Below are 19,644 nucleotides of genomic sequence, written 5' to 3'. Positions count from 1 at the left end.
TCTTCATTTTGGGACATACTAATACAGACATTTCTGTATTTCATAGCAATTAATATATCAGTTGAGATATTTCCATTAGGTATTTCAGCAGTTGTCTGAAGTTGCAAGCAGACTTGTTGAATTACTGCAGCACATCAGAGTCAGTATGTTGAAAAATTTGGGAGTCTACTTTCATTTTTCCTTTTTTCCCCCCAAGGTATGAGACACGCAATCTATGACAAACTTGATGATGATGGTTTGATAGCCCCTGGGGTCCGTGTGTCTGGGGATGATGTCATCATTGGCAAAACAGTCACACTGCCAGAAAATGAAGATGAGCTGGAAAGCACGAACAGACGCTTCACCAAGAGAGACTGCAGCACCTTCCTGCGGACCAGCGAGACTGGGATTGTAGATCAGGTCATGGTAACCCTGAACCAGGAAGGGTACAAGTTCTGCAAGATTAGGGTGAGCACCGACATTCATGCTGTCTGCTTTAATCATCCTTGGTCTGTGTTTAAGTTATCAGTTGAGTGTTTTCCTTTGGCTTACAGGTACGTTCTGTAAGAATTCCGCAAATTGGAGATAAATTCGCTAGCAGACATGGTCAGAAAGGAACCTGTGGTATCCAGTACAGGCAAGAGGTAGCCATTTATTTTTTTTCTTCTGGAGATTTTACCTGTGATGATCTTAGAATTGGAACTGTCTTAAGTGAATTGTCTTTGGAATTTCTACTCCTGTGCAATATGTTGACATAAGTGTAGATAAAATATTTTTTGAAGAGGACACAGCTGCTTCTTACATACTTAAATGCCTTTGAAATGCTTTAAAAGATGTAATTTGGATCCAGGCACCCACTTTTCCTAAACATGATGTTCTGGGAAGAAATGACTGTGTGTTTCCCTGCTCTAGGATATGCCCTTCACATGTGAAGGCATCACACCTGATATCATTATCAACCCCCATGCCATCCCTTCCCGTATGACCATTGGTCACTTGATTGAGTGTCTTCAGGGCAAGGTAAGAACAGTCTTTTATACTGCATGTCTGAGCAATATGAATTTAAATTTGGTGGGGGTTGTTGTTTGCTTTGAGCTTTTTTCTTTTTTTTTTTTTTTGTAAAGATGAATACTATCTAGTAGGTATTAATTCACTTAAAAATTATTGTTCTCCAGTTACTTGATAGCAAAAGGAGCTTTCTTAGGGAAGATATACAGTCCTATAAATTTTATCCAGCAGATCAGGCCCTACCTACAGGGTGCTCTCTCATGTGTTGCTTTTGTTCCAGACATTTTCCCCGACCCAGAAAAGGGAGTAGCAAAATTGTTTATTGTATATTTTTAAAAATAAGTGGCAGATAAACAAAGTGAGATAGGGTAGTACCATTGGCATGAAATTTCAAATTCCAGTATTAAGAGTTACAACTGTTTGAAACAGCTAAATATGGTCTACACAGTCCTTCGAAACCTGACAAACTTTTCCAAATCTCTTCTCTGTAGGTGTCTGCGAACAAGGGAGAAATTGGTGATGCTACACCCTTTAATGATGCTGTCAATGTGCAAAAGATTTCTAATCTTTTATCAGATTATGGCTATCATCTAAGAGGAAATGAGGTATAATCAAAACATCAATTTTTTTAATATACATTTGATGGGTGGTAAGGTTTATGACTGCATTGACTTCTTCAGGTCCTCTACAATGGCTTCACTGGTCGAAAAATCACATCCCAGATCTTCATTGGTCCTACCTATTACCAGCGTTTGAAGCACATGGTGGATGACAAAATCCATTCTCGTGCAAGAGGGCCAATCCAGATCCTTAACAGACAGCCCATGGAAGGCAGATCTCGGTAAGGATCCGTGTTAGTTTCTATATGGTGTTTTGTTTTTCTGTTGCGTTTTTAGCCCTGAACAATTAGTGGCTTCAGCTTTGCAGCTAGAACCAAATGGCCACCCGTTTTTTCATGTGTTTGGCTTAAGATTGTGTACTGGGTGCAGGTGCCAAGGTTTTGGTAGCAGGAGCCACTGCTGGGGTGGCCTCTCTGAGAATGGACCAGGGCTTGCCCTGTGCTGGACACAGCCACTTACAGCTGGCCCTGGAAGCCCCTCTGCTGGCCAGAGCTGAGCCCAGCAGTGGTGCTGGTGGCACCTCTGTGGGAATGTATTTAAGAGAGGGTAAAAAGTGCTGCACAGCAGCTGTGAGAGAGGAGTGAGGAAATGCAACAGGATCTGCCCTGCAGCCTGTGGAAAGCCCACGCTGGAGGAGGCTCCTGGCAGGAGGTGTGATCCGTGGGGGACCCCTGCTGCTGCAATCTGTTCCTGAAGGATTGGACCCCATGGGAAGGGCCCACACTGAAAGAGTTTGTGAAGGACTATCCCATGGGAGGGACCACATGCTGGAGCAGGAACAAACTGAGGAGAAAGGAGCAGCTGAGAAGGAACTGTGGTGCAGTGACTGCAAGCCCCATTCCCCGTGTCATCACAGGGAGAGGAGGAAGGACTTGGGAATGAAGGAGTGAAATAAGCCTGGGAAGAAGGCTGGGGAAGTGAACTTTTTAGTTTTGTCTTTATTTCGCATCATCCTACTCCATTTTTAATGGGTGATACCATTTTCCCCATGTGGAATCTGTTTTGCCTGTGATAGTAATTGATAAGCAATCTCCCTGGTTTTATCTCCACTCATGAGCTTTCCCATCTGACTTTCTCCCCATGTCCTGTCGACATGGTGGGGATCAGAGAGCTGCTTGGTGGGCATCTGGCAAGCAGCCAAGATTTAACCCACCACAGATAAGCAGAGGATGACTTAATTGTACATTTCATTTTGCCGTGCAGTTGTGCTGTGGCTGTCAGATACCTGCTGTAGAAATGCTCACAGCAGTTAGAAATTACTGTTTTCACCGTTTTATTCTGAGGTGTTAGAGGAAAATTAATGCACAGCTTTCCTCCTGCCTTGTAATACAGATACCTGTTCCACCAACAAGAATCGATTATTTTGCCAGTGAACTCAAAAGTTGGTTTTTCTCTTCCTTTTAGTGATGGTGGCCTTCGCTTTGGAGAAATGGAACGAGATTGCCAGATTGCTCATGGAGCAGCCCAGTTCTTGAGAGAAAGGTTGTTTGAAGCTTCAGACCCATACCAAGTCCACGTGTGTAACCTCTGTGGAATCATGGCGATTGCAAACACGAGGACTCACACCTACGAATGCCGCGGATGCCGTAATAAAACTCAGGTACGTGTGGTTTTCATCAGCCATTGTTTCTCCTTGTGGGCAAGAGGAAATGCCACTTGAGTGAAGCAGGAGGATAGGGAAGTAAATATTTAAAGAAGCACCAGAACAATTGCTATTTTAGTTTCATAACTGTTTTAAGTGTTTATAGCGTTGCAGTCAATTTGGATGTTTCGTTATTAATTTTGTAGTGTTGGTTTGTCACTTGGCAGGAAATGCTGTTCAAATATTGTACGGTGCGGAGTTTTCAGAGACTTTAAACGCTCAAGAGCTTATTTTTAGAAGTAAAACTCAGAATCACAGGAATTTAGAGGCATCGCCCTTGTGACTGTCCCATGAAGATATTTATGCTTGCAGAGCTGGGTCCCCACAGGAGGTCTTTTGTGTTGCACTTTGGTGGCTTTTTTTAACTTAATAAAAGCTCTGCAGTCCATGCTTGGTTACAGAAGTATGTCAAGGGAGAGCGGTGGCAGAGATAAGAATAGTTGCCTTGAACAGGCATGGTTTTGTGTGAGGGACTGACTGCTGCAACTCTTAACACAGCACTGGGGTTACAAAGTGATGTGTGCTGGAAACCTTACGTGCATTTATGCACCTCAGGCACACTCTGCTATGCACATGTTCTGTGTTAAGTGGCTCTTGTTTAGGATCAGATCCCTTTTAGGCTGCACTTTTACATTAAAAATGTGTTCTGGAGAGCTGCTACGTAGCCCTTACAGGAAATCTCAGCTTCCTTCTTGCTTTAAGTACTGTTTGTGAGCAATTCGTGTTAAATGCTTTCATGCATAACTTCAGATATGCTTTTAAGCCAAAAACTCAACAAGTTATTTGTGTAGAGGGTGGTGGAAGTTGATGCTTTATGAGTGTTTATCACAAGACTTTTATAATCTCTTTCCAGATATCTTTGGTTCGAATGCCCTATGCCTGCAAACTCCTCTTCCAAGAACTGATGTCTATGAGTATTGCACCTCGTATGATGAGTGTTTAGCCTTGAAAAGGGCTTCTTTTTTTTTTAATTACGAGACTGAAGTGCTCAGGTTTTGTTTCATTTTGTGTATGTTCCATTCAATATACAGTTTTACTCATCTGCCATGTGCTGTTCAAAAGTATGTTTATTTCCTGTAAATAGAATTAAAATTTGTAATCAAACTTGTGATTCTATTTGTGTATCTGTGAAAGAAGTGTGCAAGCAAATTGGGACTCACAGAAAAAGGGAGTTAAGAGGGATTGGTTAGTCAGCTAGAAAAAGCCAGAGCTTGCAGCTTTCCGAAATACTAATTTAAAACTGTGCGTAAGTGAAAGTCCTCACATCACAGCTCTGCACCATCATCTGTGGAAAAACAAAAACATGTTACACTCTGACCTGTTCCAAGGGGGAATATTGCAACTTTGGCAGTAGCTTTGGGATCTCTTGGCTGAGGGCGAGACCTGACCCCTCCTTCCTTCCTGCCTTCTTTCCTTCCCTCCCTGCTGCAGGGGAGTGATAATAGATACATTTTTCTGTGCTGAGATCACCTGGGCATGGCACACAGACTCTCACAGTGTAGCTATGATGTCTGACAGTTTGTTACATTAACCTTATCAATTTCTTTTAAGCTGGCAGTCTGCATTTACTTATCACTTAGCTCCAGCTGCCTTAGAGCTTTCCTACAGCTGAAAAGAACCAGCTGTAACACGTGCTGGGTGTGTGTAAGAAACAAACTGAGGCACTATGCACAGGACTGCAACCACGCAGTAGTTACTGTGAGAGAGGGAGTGAACGTTTTCTGCTCTGGGTACAAGTGTGCTGTTCGTGGCACAACTCACTAAAACTCAATTTCATTCACATCCATAAATAAGATGTTTGAAAAGGGATTAGAAACTACCTAAAAACCATAAGCAAAATTCCTGTGAATGATATTTGGATTCATTGTAAGCTCTCATTTCAATGCCAGGTGCTGCTAATGCTCTTCTAAAGGAAGTATTTCAGCTCTTCAAACATAAGGATACAAAAAGTCAAGACTATGTCATTTGGATAAAGCCAGCTGGGATTAAAAACTAAGGATTATGTCCAACAGAGGATTTGGGCAGCACAGTATTCTCTAGCTGGATGCTTTGTTCACCATGCCTCTGCCTCTAGCAGGGTTACAGTTACTGTTCTGGCTATCCAGATTTATTCCTAAGCTTATCATGTGGCTGTGGTACATCCTCTGCAGCTGGAATGAGGGTGACTGGTTTGCCACCAGCTTTGCTCACAGCCTAGGAAAGAGGACATGCTGTGGCAAATCTCTGAGGTCTGACATCCCAGCATACAGAGAACATGGCAGGAACTGGAATGTCTGTTGTGCCAATACTTCTCCCAAGAGAGAGGAGCAGGTTTGAAAGCATCCACACAACACTGAAAGGATGATACAAATGTAGGGTTGGAAACCCACTGAAAGTTGCTCTATAAAAAACCCAGAAGGTTGTTGTTTTGGTTTTTTTTTATTTTTTTTAATTTTTTTTTATTTTTTTCTTTTTATATTTTATGTTTTTTATTTTTTAATTTTAATTTGGTATTTCCAGTACTTTACAGCATGTGGCAGGTTATTTAACAATCCCTTGAGAACTCTAGAAGCTGATTTGCTGGAATGTTTTGTCAAATGCAAAAAACTGCATGTTAAACTGGTATTTCTAATGCAGGGCAGGGGGAGGGTTTGTTGGGTTCTTTTTTTTTTTTTTTTTTTTCTTTGAAAGCATTAAACAGAGGTGGCCCTTTTGTATCAAATAACAATAAACTGTTTGGGGAGAGAGCTGCTGAGTGTTCAGCCACACTTACCAACCTTTGGTCAAGGCTATTTCATGCAGAGTTTCCACAACGTGGATTTTCGCAGAAGCTGTTGCCTCTCCTTTGGCATTAGATGCATGGCACTCATACTCCCCAGCATCCTCTTTGCTCAGAGGAGATATCTAAGGGAAGAAACACACCCCAGTCCCCCAGTGAGCATCCTGTGCACTGGTAGAGGTGATGCTGTTTTCAGGTATCTTACCTAACTTCTTTGTGCCAAACCCCATACTCCCCTGTATCCCCCCTCTGCTTTTGCAGGTGGTATGCACACTTCTGCTAGACAGAGGAAGGGTGCATGCCACAGGTAGGACTGGAGGCAGCAGCCACCTTTATCCTTCATTTGTAACTCACTCAGGTTGTTTTCCTCTAAATGCCCTGTCTGTTGCCATGTCTCCTGTCCTGTTCTTTGTTCACGAGCAGCTTGCATGCTGCACTCTGCTGTCTGTGCAGCTCTGTGCATACACAGAGTACTTACCAGCACCCAGCCAGTCACTTCGTGCTTCTCAGGGCCCCCACGGGTCTGGATAGCCAAGTTCTCCCGGTCCCCAGGCAGAAGCTCCATCCTCTGGACACCATACTGTCCTCGAACTATCTAAACAGAAGTGCAGGAATGGGTAAAAACTTTGGGGCTTGCTTACGTTGGAACTGTGTGCTGAACCACACCTGCACACAGATCAACATTAGTTATACATGAATGTGTTTTATGCAGCAGCAGCATTTCCTAGTGTCAGCGTTTCACCTTATAGTGCAGCCCCACTACCCCAGAATCTCAGCCCTGAGGCTGTGTTCCCCTTGCCCCAGCAGCAACACACAGAGTGGCACAGTTTTGTGGCATGGATGGTGCTGGGCAGTGGGATGTGCCAGCATGCCCTGTGCTGATCTGGCCTCGCAGAACTCGTGTGTTCCCAAGGGTGTGCTCAGCCCTGGATGCTTCTGCGGCAGCGAAGCAGGCAGTACCTCCTGGTAGGCACAGTATCCATGGGAAAGCAGCACTGCAGTCACTTCCCAGTGTCTGAGCCCAGAGCACAGCACAGGGTAAGTGGTGCTCAGCCCTTGTTACCACCAGGTCAAGCAGTCTCTCAGCCATGAGGAAGAGGCATGGAAAGCAGAGCAGCACTGACAGTGTAAACTCGGCATCTGCTCATAAACAAGCAGAACACGCTGCCTGAGTCAGCAAGCCCACACTGTATGCTCACCTGAGTCTGCTCTGGAACCCCTACGAATAAAGCTTACGAATTTGTCTTACAGCAAATTTTGGGCCAATCTAGGTTTTTTCTCCGTTGTATCCTTAAGTAGTAATGTTTCAGCTTAATTTTAAGATCCTTCACAAGGATGCATAAACCTGTGGCACTTGAGGAGGCTGCAGGGGTGATGCAGTGGCTCTCAGCCCTATGGCCAGGATCCTCTCCACTCAACATTGGCCCCCGTCCTAAGCCAGATGTTACCAGTGCTGCCAAAATCAACATGCTGCTGGCTACTGGAGCTAAATGACTGCCCCATGTGGTTCCTGTTCCTGACGTGGGCGATGTCTAGCCACCTCAGAGTCAATGCTGCCAGCAGGGTGAAGGTGAAAGCAGGTCAAGCAACATTCCCCACATGCTCCAAATACCAGGCGCTACCAAGAGAAACACGAGTCCTGTCCCGGCTCAGGATCAACAAAAGTTTATTTTCTAAATAATGTCTAAAAACTAAGCAAAACCAGATGTTTGTGGGTGGACAGAACTGCAGAGATGAGAGAACTCATCAAAGAGGTGTGCTTCTACAGAGGGGGATCTGCTGTGGCCTTTGTGCTTACCAGGCAGTTTCAGCTGCCTTGGTTTGCTGTGCTGTAAGAGCTCCTAGCAGGACCCTTACCTTGTTCCAGATGAGGACAGGGGTTGGGATGCCAATGACTTCACAGCTCAGGTAGATTTGTGCTCCTGTCACATTCCAGATGTCCTTAGGAGGAGTCACGATGGAGGGTCCTGCAAAAAGGGAGGAAAGCTTTTCAGTCCCAGGTGACTGACTGCAAGCCTGTCTCCATGCCTTTTAAGTGGGGGCCAGTCATGTCTGATGGTTTCTGAGGATGAGGTAAAGGTGATCCCTGCTAGGAGCCAAGTTCACTGGACTGATCCCACATCACAGCGCCTCTCTCTCTAAAGTGACACACACATCCAGCCTTAAGCTATCCAGACCAATGGGCACTCGCCCCAGATGAAAACTCACGTGTTGAGCTGTTCAGGTGATGAATCTTCCTCCTTGCAAGGTTGTGGTTAGAGGTGTTTGTATTCTGTTATCTCAGGGGTTAAGCAGAACTCTATCAACTGCTGGCTCTGCTTACCATGCAGTCACCAAATCAGCTGGCATGGAGAAAAGGACCCCCAGGAGACAGTGCATCCACTCGCTATCATGCCATGGAGAGCTTGGCAGCATCCTTTCTCCCAGCATGATTTCAATCCCATTGCTGTGGGCTAGCAGAATTCAATGTTATGCTGTACCTGTGTGCAATGCTCAGCCGAAGAAGGCTGGCTGGATGGTGGCAGAGCTCTCCATGGGGGAGATCTGGGAAGGAAGTGAGTGAATGCAGAGCTCCACTTTTCTCTAGAGAGCTCCAATTCCTGGTTAAATAGAGAGTTGCTTCTAAAGCATATCAAAGCAGGGCTGTTTTGCAGATCTGGCTGAAGATGTTTACCCCTCAGGCTGGGAAATGTCGGAGACGTGACCCATATCCCAGGAAGGGAAGAAAGGCCTTTTCTGTTCAATCCCTCTTTAGTGAGGCTGTTTTGCAAAATGCAGCTATTAACTCCCCGCAATACGAAGTGCAGACCAAAGGAGCACAGAGTGTTTATTTCCAGTTATTGATAGCTTTAAGAACACAACAAGCTGCTTTCCCCCTTCTGTTCTGAAGATGCAGGCAGCAACAGGAAACTAAGGCTCCCATTACACTCCATCAGGAGAAGGCGGCATTTCCTATGCAGACAGGTACTCCAGAACCTGGCTGATGGAAGCTCCTGGGTATAGTGACCCACAGACCACAGCTCATTCCCAGCCCCATAAAAAAGGGGCAGATCTGGGTCCTGATGCTCCTTATGGGATCCCAAACCTGCACTGATTTCAGCCCTGCATGTGCACTCCACCCTGCAGCCCTGTTACAGACAGTGGGCTGCAGGTTTCAAGTGCATCCCACTGCAGCCACATCTTCCAGCAGAAAGCTGCTGTCTTTTTCCTCCTCAGGATCTGGGGCAGATCCACACTGATATCACCAGCCAACGGGTATCAGCCATCCTTCTGTTTTAGCCCAAGGGATGCTGAGGTGGTTCCCTGCTCCAGAGCAGCTGGTGCAAACCCAGAGAAGTGTTCGCTCTTCTCTTTTGAGAGACTTCTCTGTCCAGGAATGACTGTACACAGCCTGCTGGTGGGAAGCTGCAAAGAGACATGGGGTAGCTGCACTCAACAGTCTCTGTTACAGAACTATCCCAGTTCTGGTTTTAACAGGAGGCAGCTGTGGAGAAGCAGAAAAGTTTCATGTGTAGCCCTGGGCAATGGTTGAAACCACACCTAATAGTCAGCATGGGCTGGTTTCCTGGCAGACACCACAACCCAGGTGCTCCTCATTTGCACAGAGTTGAGTCTCTCATTTGAGGAAATTATTTAAGCAGTGTTTCAACACCTGCTAAAGGTTTACCCCCTGAGTACCCCACAGTGGCCAGCTCAGGGTATTGCCATCCTCAGGACGGGGCCACCTCAGGTCATGCACTCTGGTCCCCTTACCCAGTGCAGCATTTCCTGCACAGCCCAGCTGTTCTTTTTCTGGTGTCCCTTAAACAATAGGGATAATAGGGTGCTTGGAAGCTCTGATGGGACACAATGTCCCCAGGCAGCTCGGCTGGACCCATGCTCTGTGAGGGCCTCCAGCTGATATGCACCCAGCAAAGCCTGCTGCTGCTTTCTGCTCCAGCCCCCCACTAGAGCAGAGCTTGGGGCCTGTCCCCAGCTGGCAGGGCTATGTCTGCCCCTGTATGACACCATCCTCTCTGTCACTGGGGTTCTTCTATAAGGCAGGAAAAACACAACTGCCCCCCCAATTACCACCATCTCTCACCACAGAAAAGGAGAGATTCTGACTTTTACATTAAAAGCCAGGTGGACTTTAAGGCACTGTTATGCTCTTCCAGGATCTGGCTCAATTCTCCTCTGGTTGGGAACTGGCAGCATTCAGCACACCACTAAATCCACTGCCTGAGGTGTCTCAGTCTCGGCTGCTGCCAAGTTTCCCCCTGTGCCGAGGGTTCAGACACCCACTTGCCCACAGGTGTTTGTTAACCCTGCCAGGATGAACAGGTCACACCATGATTTTTCAGCAGCAATTGCTGTCAGGGGAAAAGAGACAAGGAACTTCTACCTACCTCCTGGGTGAGGAGAAATTGTTTATCTTCTTGGACAGGGGAATTGCCTGCACAGCTTCACAGCAAAGCCCTGTCTGGCTTGGCACAGCAGTCACAGCACAGTGAGAGCTTGGCTGTTACAAGCTAGTCCTAAGCTCGGGATGTACATCCTGATCCAACCAGGCAGAACATGACGTTCTGCATTTGGCTGCAAAATGAGCTAGAAGCATCCACAGGCCTCTGCCTGTATCTGACACAGCTCTGAGGCCAGGAGGGAATACACATCCTGAGAGATGCAACAAGTGTCATGGGAAAAGTCATTGTGCTCTCTCTGGACAACTGACTTAAATCCATACAGCCAAAACTCTAGAGCTGGGCTTCTTCCGCCACTAAAAATAAACTTCTGAGAAAGGCCAAGAAGTCAGCAGATTTAAAGTCATATCATGACTGGCTACAGCAGTAGCTAAATTCTCACCACAGGGAGCTGACATCCAGGTGCATGACAGTCACCCTACTTAATGACTCTGCTGGTCCCCCTCATGCTCCCTCCCACAGTCCCCCAAAGTGGACAGAGATGGACAGATGACACGGCAACCTGACACAACAGGAGAGGCAGGGGATGGCTGAGCACTTCAGAAGATGTGAGGACATTCCCTCCTCCAAGTGTCCCTCTTGCTTCAGGAGTTCTTGTGAAGGGAGCAAAGCCAGGACTGGAAACAAGCTCACCTTGCACAGAGCAGATGTCTTGATTCCTGCCAGCAAGGAGCCTCCCCACAATCATCCTACAGCCTGCACCTCGGAGGCCTTTTTGCTCTCTTGGCAGCACTGCCCACAGAGGGGATGGTTTCTCCCTCAGCTTCCTTCGGGCTGAGGACCTGAGGGTTGCACCTGCTGATAAAAATGGTCACCACCATCGAGGAGGCTGTGTGCTCCCCGCTGTCCCGCAGAGCCCGTGCCAGGGACCCTGTGGATGTACAGATGCTCCCTGACTGCGCAGGAGCTCCTTGACCAAGATGACAGCCCGGGCTGTTGATGGAGATCAGATGCTCTCCACAGGCACTTCAGGCATTTCCTCTGTGTTCAGCCCATTGTTTGTAAAACAAATAACTCTCCCTGGCCCTGGAAGGGGCTTTTTACAGAGCCCCAGAGCTCATTCACCCTGGGAGAGAGTCTCAAAACACAGGGACTACTTTTTCTGCAGCTTGCAGGGAGCTGGCAGCCTGTGTTATGTCAAAAATAGCAGCTGGAAAGGAGTTCCCATTGTTGTATGTAGCTGCTTTTCTGCCACAGCAATGTGCACAGCAGAGCCTCTGACGTCCTCGATGAGGATATTACTTGGCATCTGTTCCTGACACCCCTCCTACACCAGGCACCCCTTCTCTGCTCAGCCACAGCTTGCAGAGATTTGGCATCTCCCAGCTCACCCACTTGTCCCTCACTGATACCTGGATGGTCAATCACAGCTCAGGGTTAGCTGGTCCTCACCAATCTTCCTTTGGTGTCCACACACACTCAAATAAAAAACACACAGCAAGCAGAGCAGTAACTTTTTTGCTAAAATCAAGAGGCCTACAGATATGTCACTAAAGGCAAAAATCAGCTGGACATGAAGTACTGTGGGCTATGTCCTGGTGCTTGGGCGTGCATGGAAGCCCAGACCATGAACACATGAAGCCATGCACCACACGCTGAAGCTCACGTGGGGGAAAGCTTGGCTCCCAGCAAGCCCTCCTGCGCACTGCACTGCCCTGCCACGGCCCCAGGTCACACACGGGCTGGGAACACTCCCCGAGAGCACAAACCCAAGCAAAAGCTAAACATTGTTCACTCCCACAAGCTATTGCAAGTCTGAAAATAAACCCACTCCAGTCTCCTAAGTTGCTGGTAAAGTACTTTCCCTTCAAAATTACTTTATATGGAAAAAGGGAAACCTTCCTTAAGCAACATCTAGTCATTTTAGCTGGCATGGCCTCAGCTGCTCCCTCCCAGGTCAGTGCCCCATGAGAGGCGGCAGCAGACGAAGTGCAAGCAGCTCCTGGCCTTCCCCACTCCCAAAGCTGCCTGCGGCTTTCTGCTGGATTTACAAGCCTCCTCCTTTACCTTCTTCTGAAGGCATTTCTCCTCCTCCTGTAATCTGTCTTTGAAGAGACTAAGGAGTTACAGAAGGAAGCTCCAAGACATCCACATGAAAGCGGAGGCTGTGTCTGTCTGGACGCTCCCCCTCAGACTTCAGCAGGCCCTGGAAAGGCGGCAAACACGAACACAGCTTTGCCCAAGCCCTGGAGACCTGAGACTGAGTCAGCATGAGGAAGGGCCCTGGGCCACCATCACTGTGCCATGGAGCAACTCCTGCTTTCCACACCCCTGGGCTCCATGTGGTGCACACCACTGCCACTGGAAACCCCAGCCCTGCTGTTTTACCATGGTTTGGGAACACTGCCTTCAGAGACCTTGTGCCTGACCTTCACATCACAGAATCACAGAACAGTGTGGGTTGCAAGAGACCTTAAAGATCATCTACTTCCATGAGCTAAAGCCTGGAAAGAATGTGAAAAGCTTGCAGTGGGAGACACAGAAACAAGGCATGGCAGCATTTATGCATGGAAAAGCGAGCAGGGCTTTCAAAAATCTGACCTGATTAGACTTGTTACGTGGTAATCTCCTATTTAGTTCTAACCTCAGCCAACCTCAGCCCAACAAAGGATTAAACGCATTTTTTTAAACACAGCATGCCTTTCCAGCAACAGAAAAAACAAACATGGGGTGGAATTTGCTGATCAGTAATCATTCCTTCCTAGTGAATTTGGGTATGCTGTGTTGATTGAGAATGAAGACACAGGTGAAATACAGGACCCTCCTGGGCAGTGAAGGTTTTGCATAGTCCCCAGCATACTGTTGCTCTCTAGGGCTCTGACAAGTAATATATTAAACAACTTCCATAGTAGATTTTAGCACAGTAACCATAAAAACTCAAGCTCCAGTGAACCAAAACCTTTTCAAATAATGGAATTCCTTTTAGGGAGGAATTTATGACCTATGCTACAACAGTGGAAGCCCCCAAAGTTACACATGAATTTTAAATTACCAGTATTTTTGAAGAGTGAGAGCAATAAACAGCAGTGTTCAGGAGTCAGTCATGAAACACAACAGAGTCCAGGAAGCCTGGACACATTTTAAAAAAGGAATTGTTAAATATTCAAGAGCAGACTGTCCCCAGGTGTAGAAAGACCAGGGAAAAAGACCAGCCTCATTAAATAGAGAACTTAGGCTGGAATTTAGGGGGAAAAAAAGGAGAATCTATCATCTCTGGAAGAAGGGTCAGGTAACATGGGAGGGCTATAAGGATGTCATGAGGTAGGGAGAAAATAAGAAGGGCCAAAGCCCAAGCAGAATTTGATTTGGCTATAATTAAAGACAACAAAAAAAGTTTCTATAAATACATTGGCAGCAAAAGGAGGGTCAAGGAGTGTCTCTATCATTTGTTGAATGCAGAGGGTAAGTGTAGTGACAGGGGATGAGAAAAAGGCAGAGGCACTTAATGCCTTCTTTGTCTTCAATATCAAGACCAGTTGTCCTCAGGATACCCAGCTCTCAGAGTTGGAAGTCAGTGATGGGGAGATGAGTGAAGCTCCCATAATCCATGAGGAAATTATTAGTGGCCTGCTGTGCCAGTTAGACACTCACAAGTCTGTGGGCCCTGATGGGATCCAGCCCAGAGTGCTCTCCCACAGACTCTCAGGATGCAGCACAAAAATGCTGGTAAGATCCACCTGCGAACACAACGTTTCCTTTGCAGTGGGAGACAGCAGGTAGCAGGCCACTGCTGCAAGACCCCCACTCCCACCTGATGAAGAAACTCAAACCAGATTCCCAGAAGAATCAGGGAACTCAGTTCATTTCCAGCCACAGACAACTTAGCAAAAACTTTCCTAAATCTTTCCCCAACAAAGACAAAACCACTCATAAAATGTGTATATTCTTCTAAGTCCCTTAAAATTCAAAAAAGGAAGAATGAGAGGAAAGAACTAAAGCAATCTGAGCCTCTTGTTAACAAATCTAGAAGAATTTCTTGCAAAATGTGCCTGGCTATGAACTATATTTTGTGGTGTCTAGAATTGGGAGCCTTTGTACTTAAGGCAGCTGTATCAAGAGAAGACAAGTTAATCTCAGTGATAATAGCAGTCTGCCAATTCCCACAAGTTTTTTCCCAAACCCCTGTTTTTGCTCTACTCTGGTAGTGTGTGGGGATTAAAAAAATAAAACAAACCACCCTCAAAACTAAGATATTTCCAGCAAAGCCTCAACAGCTGAATTTGGATGGAATGAGCCAACAGATGCGATTCATGTTTCTTGTTTTGAAGTTGACCTGTGGAAACTTGGCACTTCTTTGTCTGCAGGACAGACGTACCTTTATGGAACAGTGGAGTACCAGCAAAGCAAAACCACTGATGGGGTAAATTGGCAGGAATTTGGGGGTGCAATGTATTTGCCTGGGGCAGTCACAATCCTACATCCATCAGCCTGTTCTTTCAAACCCTGTGGACAGCCAAGAAACCTCGCACCCACCTTCTCCTGAGCCCTAGAGCTTAGCAAAAAACCCTTCCAGGAGGGATGCTGTCTGGGCTTCTGGGAAGCCAAAATGATACCTCCCTGGGGGGACAGCACAGCTCCAGTGGCTGGGATCTCCTTGCTGGTGAGACCTAGACAAGTTTAATGCTGGTTACAGTCAGCTTTAAAAGAATCTCTCCTGGTTCTGCTGTTCATCTGTAGCCTGTGGGAGGGATCCTGTGAGCCCTCATCATCATAAGGAAAAGCCCTGCACATTTCCAGTGCTGGGAAAGCACTTTCATGGAGCCACAAAGTTTTAAACCACATTCAGATGAATAGAAATAAAGCAGACTGCTTGGCAAGCCAGCAAATTTACCCTTCACACAGAGAGGCCCTGAGTTTCTACCCCCAGGAGGTCTTTGTAGGTAGGTACAAAGCAGCACCAGTTCCCCAGAGAGTGAAACACTGTCCTCTGAAGTCTGCTGAGAGCTGCTTTGTGGTACACTGCATTTGGGCAAGAACAGGAGTTTGGCTTCCACCAAGAGAGAAGTGAGTATAACACAAAGACAAAGCCTTGAATGACAACAGCAAAACAACCTGGAGACCCCAACCCTGTTGGAACAAGCATTAGGGACTTCAAACCATATAATGAGGCAATTTTAGCAGTATTTCCAGCAGTCACAACACATCTCTCAAAGTACGAATTTGCTGGTAGCTAATGATAAGAAAGACTCAGGGGTATTTGTCCTTTCCTGCACTGGTTAGGCAACAAGTCAGTGCCTGGTATTTTTCAGCTCAGACATCATAATCAGAAATCCTGATAGCTTTTTTTTTATGGGGGTTGGTGCTTTGAGGTTGCTTTTCTGCCTGGCTTGAGCTGAGCCATGCAACCCTAATTCTTTATGCCAGCTGGCTTTGCACGGCAGTGGGTACCACAGTCCTCCTGCCCCAGGTCCTAGCTGGCTGCAAACAGCCTCAGTGTGTGCACTGCAAATTGAATTTCAGCCTACATTCCTGAAGCCACCAGCTCCTTAAGAGGCTCTTCTGAACATCTGTGCACAGCTGTGTGACAGCAGTGACAGAGGGCAGCTCCCCAGCTGTCAGAGCAGCCTCCCCTCCTGCCAAGGGGGCCACCAGAGGAGGCACCCCAGACTGCCTGTACCTGCCCCACCAGCAGGCTTCTGCTTTGTGTCTGGACCTGCCCTGCCTGCAAGACCTGGCAGCAGACCTGAGCTGCATTTTCATAGGCAGAGAGCAAACAGACAATCCGTTTAAAGGCAATGTTGGAAAGCAGATGGAAAACTTCACAGCATCTGCCTCCTGCATCCTCAGCACTTCGATTAGCTACAAAGAGGCTGCTGGGACACACAGGTAGAGACGGGATGCAGGAAGTGGTGCCCTGAGAGAGAGCAGGGCAAACCCGTGGCCAGCTGAGTGCAAGCGTGAGGGCAAAGCAGGAGCCCAGCCAACAAGGTGCAGCATGGCATCACTGCCTGCTCCCCCAGAGCAAAAAGACAGGCAGCTTTTTCTGCTGGCACACCACCAAGAGCAGCCAGCCAGCTTCAAGGAGTTGGCAATCAAGCAGGATGCCTTTTTCCAGACATCCCCAACAGTTCTGCCCACATAAAACTCACTCCAGAAAAGACCAGCTGGATCCCTCCATCTGCCAGTGCAGGTAGAGCAAGGGTTATTTCCGTCCTTTCAAACTCTTCTCAACTGTGTCTTCCTTTGCCCTCCAGCAGGAAGTTTTGGCTGCAGCAGAAATACCTTTTTCTGCATGGCTTCATCATTTCTGTACAAATCACAGACATCACATCTGAGAGGTCTGGGAAACAATCAAGGACAAGGTCAAGGCAAATTCTGCAGGGCTGAGAATGTGCTCATTCCTTTTGCTATTTAGTATCAAAGAAAGATCCAACAGGATGTGCAAAACAAGCCTTCCCTCTCCAGCTTCACTTGAACAAAAAAAACAACAAAAAAAAATCCCAAGAGCAATCAAACACAGTTAGGACCCACTGCTGGAACCATATGCTTCCGGCTCTCTTCTCAGATACTCTCTTGAAAGGCTGCTCACTCTTGGACTGAAAGAAGGTGGTCCTTACAATCCAGTAAGGGCATGCAGACACCTCAGAGCCCATCTGCCACAAACAGGAAGCCCAAGTGCCCTGTCACCCAAGGACTTCCTTCTGTGCAAAAACTATCACACAAATGGCCAATCCTGCCTGTTTGTGGTCTCCCTGTGCTGGATCCCACCCTAGATAGTGCCTGCATCTGTTTGTGGTGGGAAATGGCAAAAGCCAGAACTTCCACTATTTGACTACCACAGTATTCAGGTCCTTCTAGAAACCTAGAAAAATGTGGTCTCCTATCTGGAAAGATACTGGAAAACACTCTGTCCTGTGAGGCTGATAGGATGGATGTTCTCTCCTGTTAGTGTTTCAAAATCCATGAGGAGATTACAGCTCCCCGCCCTTCCCACCCAATACTCCTAACTGCCAGGAGGCCCTAAGGGATACAGAAATACTTCCAGATGTTTAACACGGTTGTGGGATGAATCCCTGCCTCTGCTGCAAGCCACAGAGCAGTGCATATTGCCAGAAGGTCCACAGCACAATGAAGGTTCATGCAGCCGAGGGAAATCTCTGAAAGGTCAGTTGTGATACCACTGCTGAGCAGCCCACATCCATCCTGCTCCCTTCCCTGAGATGCCGGGTCAGAGCTCTCCCAGCAGCAGGAGCCAAAAGAAGACCAGCACCCCAGAACGACATAGGACATTTTGCCAGTGGCTCTGCACCACATCTTCCAGTGAAGTTCTTAAACAGGTAACAGCCCGTAAAGGTGTCTTGTTGCAGATCTGCACACTTGAAGAGACCTTCTCCAAGGAAGGGATGCAGTTTGTGCATGGAATGGCTGTCCCACATTGAGACCCTGCTTCAGATAAGCTGCTGCTGTAATGATCAGAGGACAGAAAAAGTCTTGGGGGACCTGTTGGGGGCTGGCAGGTCAGTGGCCTTCCACATGCCCTGCCCAGTGGCTCATGTTTGCATTGACCTCATCAAACTCTATCTCCACAGTCTAGATCAAAGCCCCCCAGCATCCAGTCTGGGACAGACACCAGAAGTGTAACCAGTCTGAGCTGGGACAGTATCTTACAAGTATCAGTACCTGTTTTGCAACAAACTCCCAAATGACTTTGGGCAAGACAAGTGAGAACACAGCCTTCTCCTCAAGTACACACATGAAGCATGACATCTTTCAAACCCATCTGCTCACTTGTCTGGGCTGGCAGAGCCAAGAAGCAGCACACATTTTAGGGCTACTGAGGCCAGAAAGGAAAGGCTCCTTCCAAATACTAGACAGAGGCACAGACTGAGGCCATTCTCATCTCATTCCACATTACCTTGAAGGCTGAAATTCATCCCCTCCAAGAGTTCAATACTGTACCACCCTGTTTCTGGCTAATATGTAAACCCAATGCTTTGGATAAGGTTTGTGAAAAGCCACACAGGGCATTTAATGGGCAACATCAAAGTGCATAACCCAATCCTCACCCAGTCTTTCATGCCTGCCTTGGGAGTTTCAGAAACATTTTTTTGCAAACATACTTGGCCTCAGTTATGAGAAGCGAGAGAAGGAGGAGGTGGAGGTTGTGACCTGCACATACTGTGTTTATGAGAACACTCCTCCACCAAAACAGCACTGGCGCTGCAATCTTGTCCTTGAGATGTTTAGTATATGGTTTGCAGGCTATGTCCTATCCCTCCCTCCCAGCAAAAATCACTCTCAGAGGCCAGAATTTCTTGTAGAGGCTCCACAGCAGAACAATTTCTTCCTTGAGCACCATCCCTAAGAAAAAGCTTGGGATGAATCAAGCTCCTGGTTGGAAATGCTGGAAGTGCAAACCACTACGTGCAGCTCACAGGAAAGCCACTGCTCGTTTTCAATTCAAGCCAAAGCAACCCAGTGAATGTTGGCTCTGAATTTCTGTTGCTTTCACATCCATTCAGTCATTTCCTTTCCTCTCTGCTTGCAACCTTCCTGGGCAGAACGGTCCCCTGGATAGCTCACCCCTTTTGTCCCATCTCACAGCAGCTCAAATTGCAAGCTTCAGGCAAAGTATGAAAAGTGGAGGCGTGCAGTTACTGAACCGCTGGAAGCCAACAGTGAGTGCTCAAGTTCCTCTGCGTTTCTGGGGCTGGTCCGAAGTGTCACTCCAAGTTTAGGCAGCGCCATACGACTGGGACTCTCCAGTCCATTTAAGGTGGGTTTGAAATCATGTCCATTTTACAAAGAAGCACCCCGATGGGATAGAACGGCAGGAGGAGCACTCGGGAGGGGCAGCGTTTCGCCCGTGAAGCCGGGCAGCAGAGCGGACATCCCCCGTCCCGCAGCCCGCCCGCCCCGCTCCCTGCCCCGCACCTTGCTCGCAGGCTCCCTTGCTGCGCTGGCTGATGGCGGGCTCGCCGCGGCTCTGTGCGCGCAGGCTGGCGGCGCGGAGCTGGCAGCCGCTGCCGTAGGTGAGCCCGTCGCTGCCGCACACCGGGTAGCGGCTCTTGCAGAGGCACACGCCGGGCGGGCCGGCGGCGGGGAGCGCCGGGCCGCCCTTGGCCTTGCGGCGCTGGCGGCTCTTCACGCACTCGAGGCCCGGGGCGCAGCGTCCCCCCGCAGCGCCGCCGCCGCCGCACGCCTCGCCCTCGCCGCGCCCGCACTGCCAGCATCAGC

The 19,644-nt window shown here is 47.7% G+C and overlaps 3 protein-coding genes across 5 annotated transcripts in view; 2 read left to right on the top strand and 1 right to left on the bottom strand.

The window, feature by feature from the left end:
• Positions 1–4,353, top strand: part of POLR2B (RNA polymerase II subunit B) — a 19,106-nt gene extending 14,753 nt beyond the window's left edge. The window contains exons 19-25 of the mRNA XM_042049421.1: positions 197–447; positions 534–623; positions 892–999; positions 1,479–1,592; positions 1,668–1,828; positions 3,012–3,207; positions 4,103–4,353. Coding sequence (XP_041905355.1) covers positions 197–447; positions 534–623; positions 892–999; positions 1,479–1,592; positions 1,668–1,828; positions 3,012–3,207; positions 4,103–4,192 — 1,010 coding nt within the window. The 3' untranslated portion in view covers positions 4,193–4,353. The remainder of the gene's footprint in view (positions 1–196; positions 448–533; positions 624–891; positions 1,000–1,478; positions 1,593–1,667; positions 1,829–3,011; positions 3,208–4,102) is intronic.
• Positions 4,299–19,644, bottom strand: part of IGFBP7 (insulin like growth factor binding protein 7) — a 15,907-nt gene continuing 561 nt past the window's right edge. Inside the window, exons 2-6 of the mRNA XM_042050041.1 lie at positions 19,342–19,636; positions 7,865–7,974; positions 6,486–6,602; positions 6,006–6,132; positions 4,299–4,534 (exon numbers count right to left, since the gene is read on the bottom strand). Of these exons, the coding sequence (XP_041905975.1) occupies positions 4,515–4,534; positions 6,006–6,132; positions 6,486–6,602; positions 7,865–7,974; positions 19,342–19,636 (669 nt within the window). The 3' untranslated portion in view covers positions 4,299–4,514. The remainder of the gene's footprint in view (positions 4,535–6,005; positions 6,133–6,485; positions 6,603–7,864; positions 7,975–19,341; positions 19,637–19,644) is intronic.
• LOC121674798 (E3 ISG15--protein ligase HERC5-like) overlaps positions 18,784–19,644 on the top strand; it is a 24,392-nt gene continuing 23,531 nt past the window's right edge. For all 3 annotated transcript variants that reach the window (XM_042049440.1, XM_042049439.1, XM_042049438.1), the window contains exon 1: positions 18,784–19,183. The gene's annotated coding sequence lies outside the window, so the exon portion shown is untranslated. The remainder of the gene's footprint in view (positions 19,184–19,644) is intronic.

Source organism: Corvus kubaryi, unplaced genomic scaffold, assembly GCF_017639235.1.
Source record: "Corvus kubaryi isolate FWS band 111438036 unplaced genomic scaffold, C.kubaryi_AGA036_p1.0 71, whole genome shotgun sequence".
NCBI classification, from domain to species: domain Eukaryota; kingdom Metazoa; phylum Chordata; class Aves; order Passeriformes; family Corvidae; genus Corvus; species Corvus kubaryi.
Note: the sequence above shows the minus strand (reverse complement) of the source record. Positions and strands in the feature narration are given on the sequence as shown.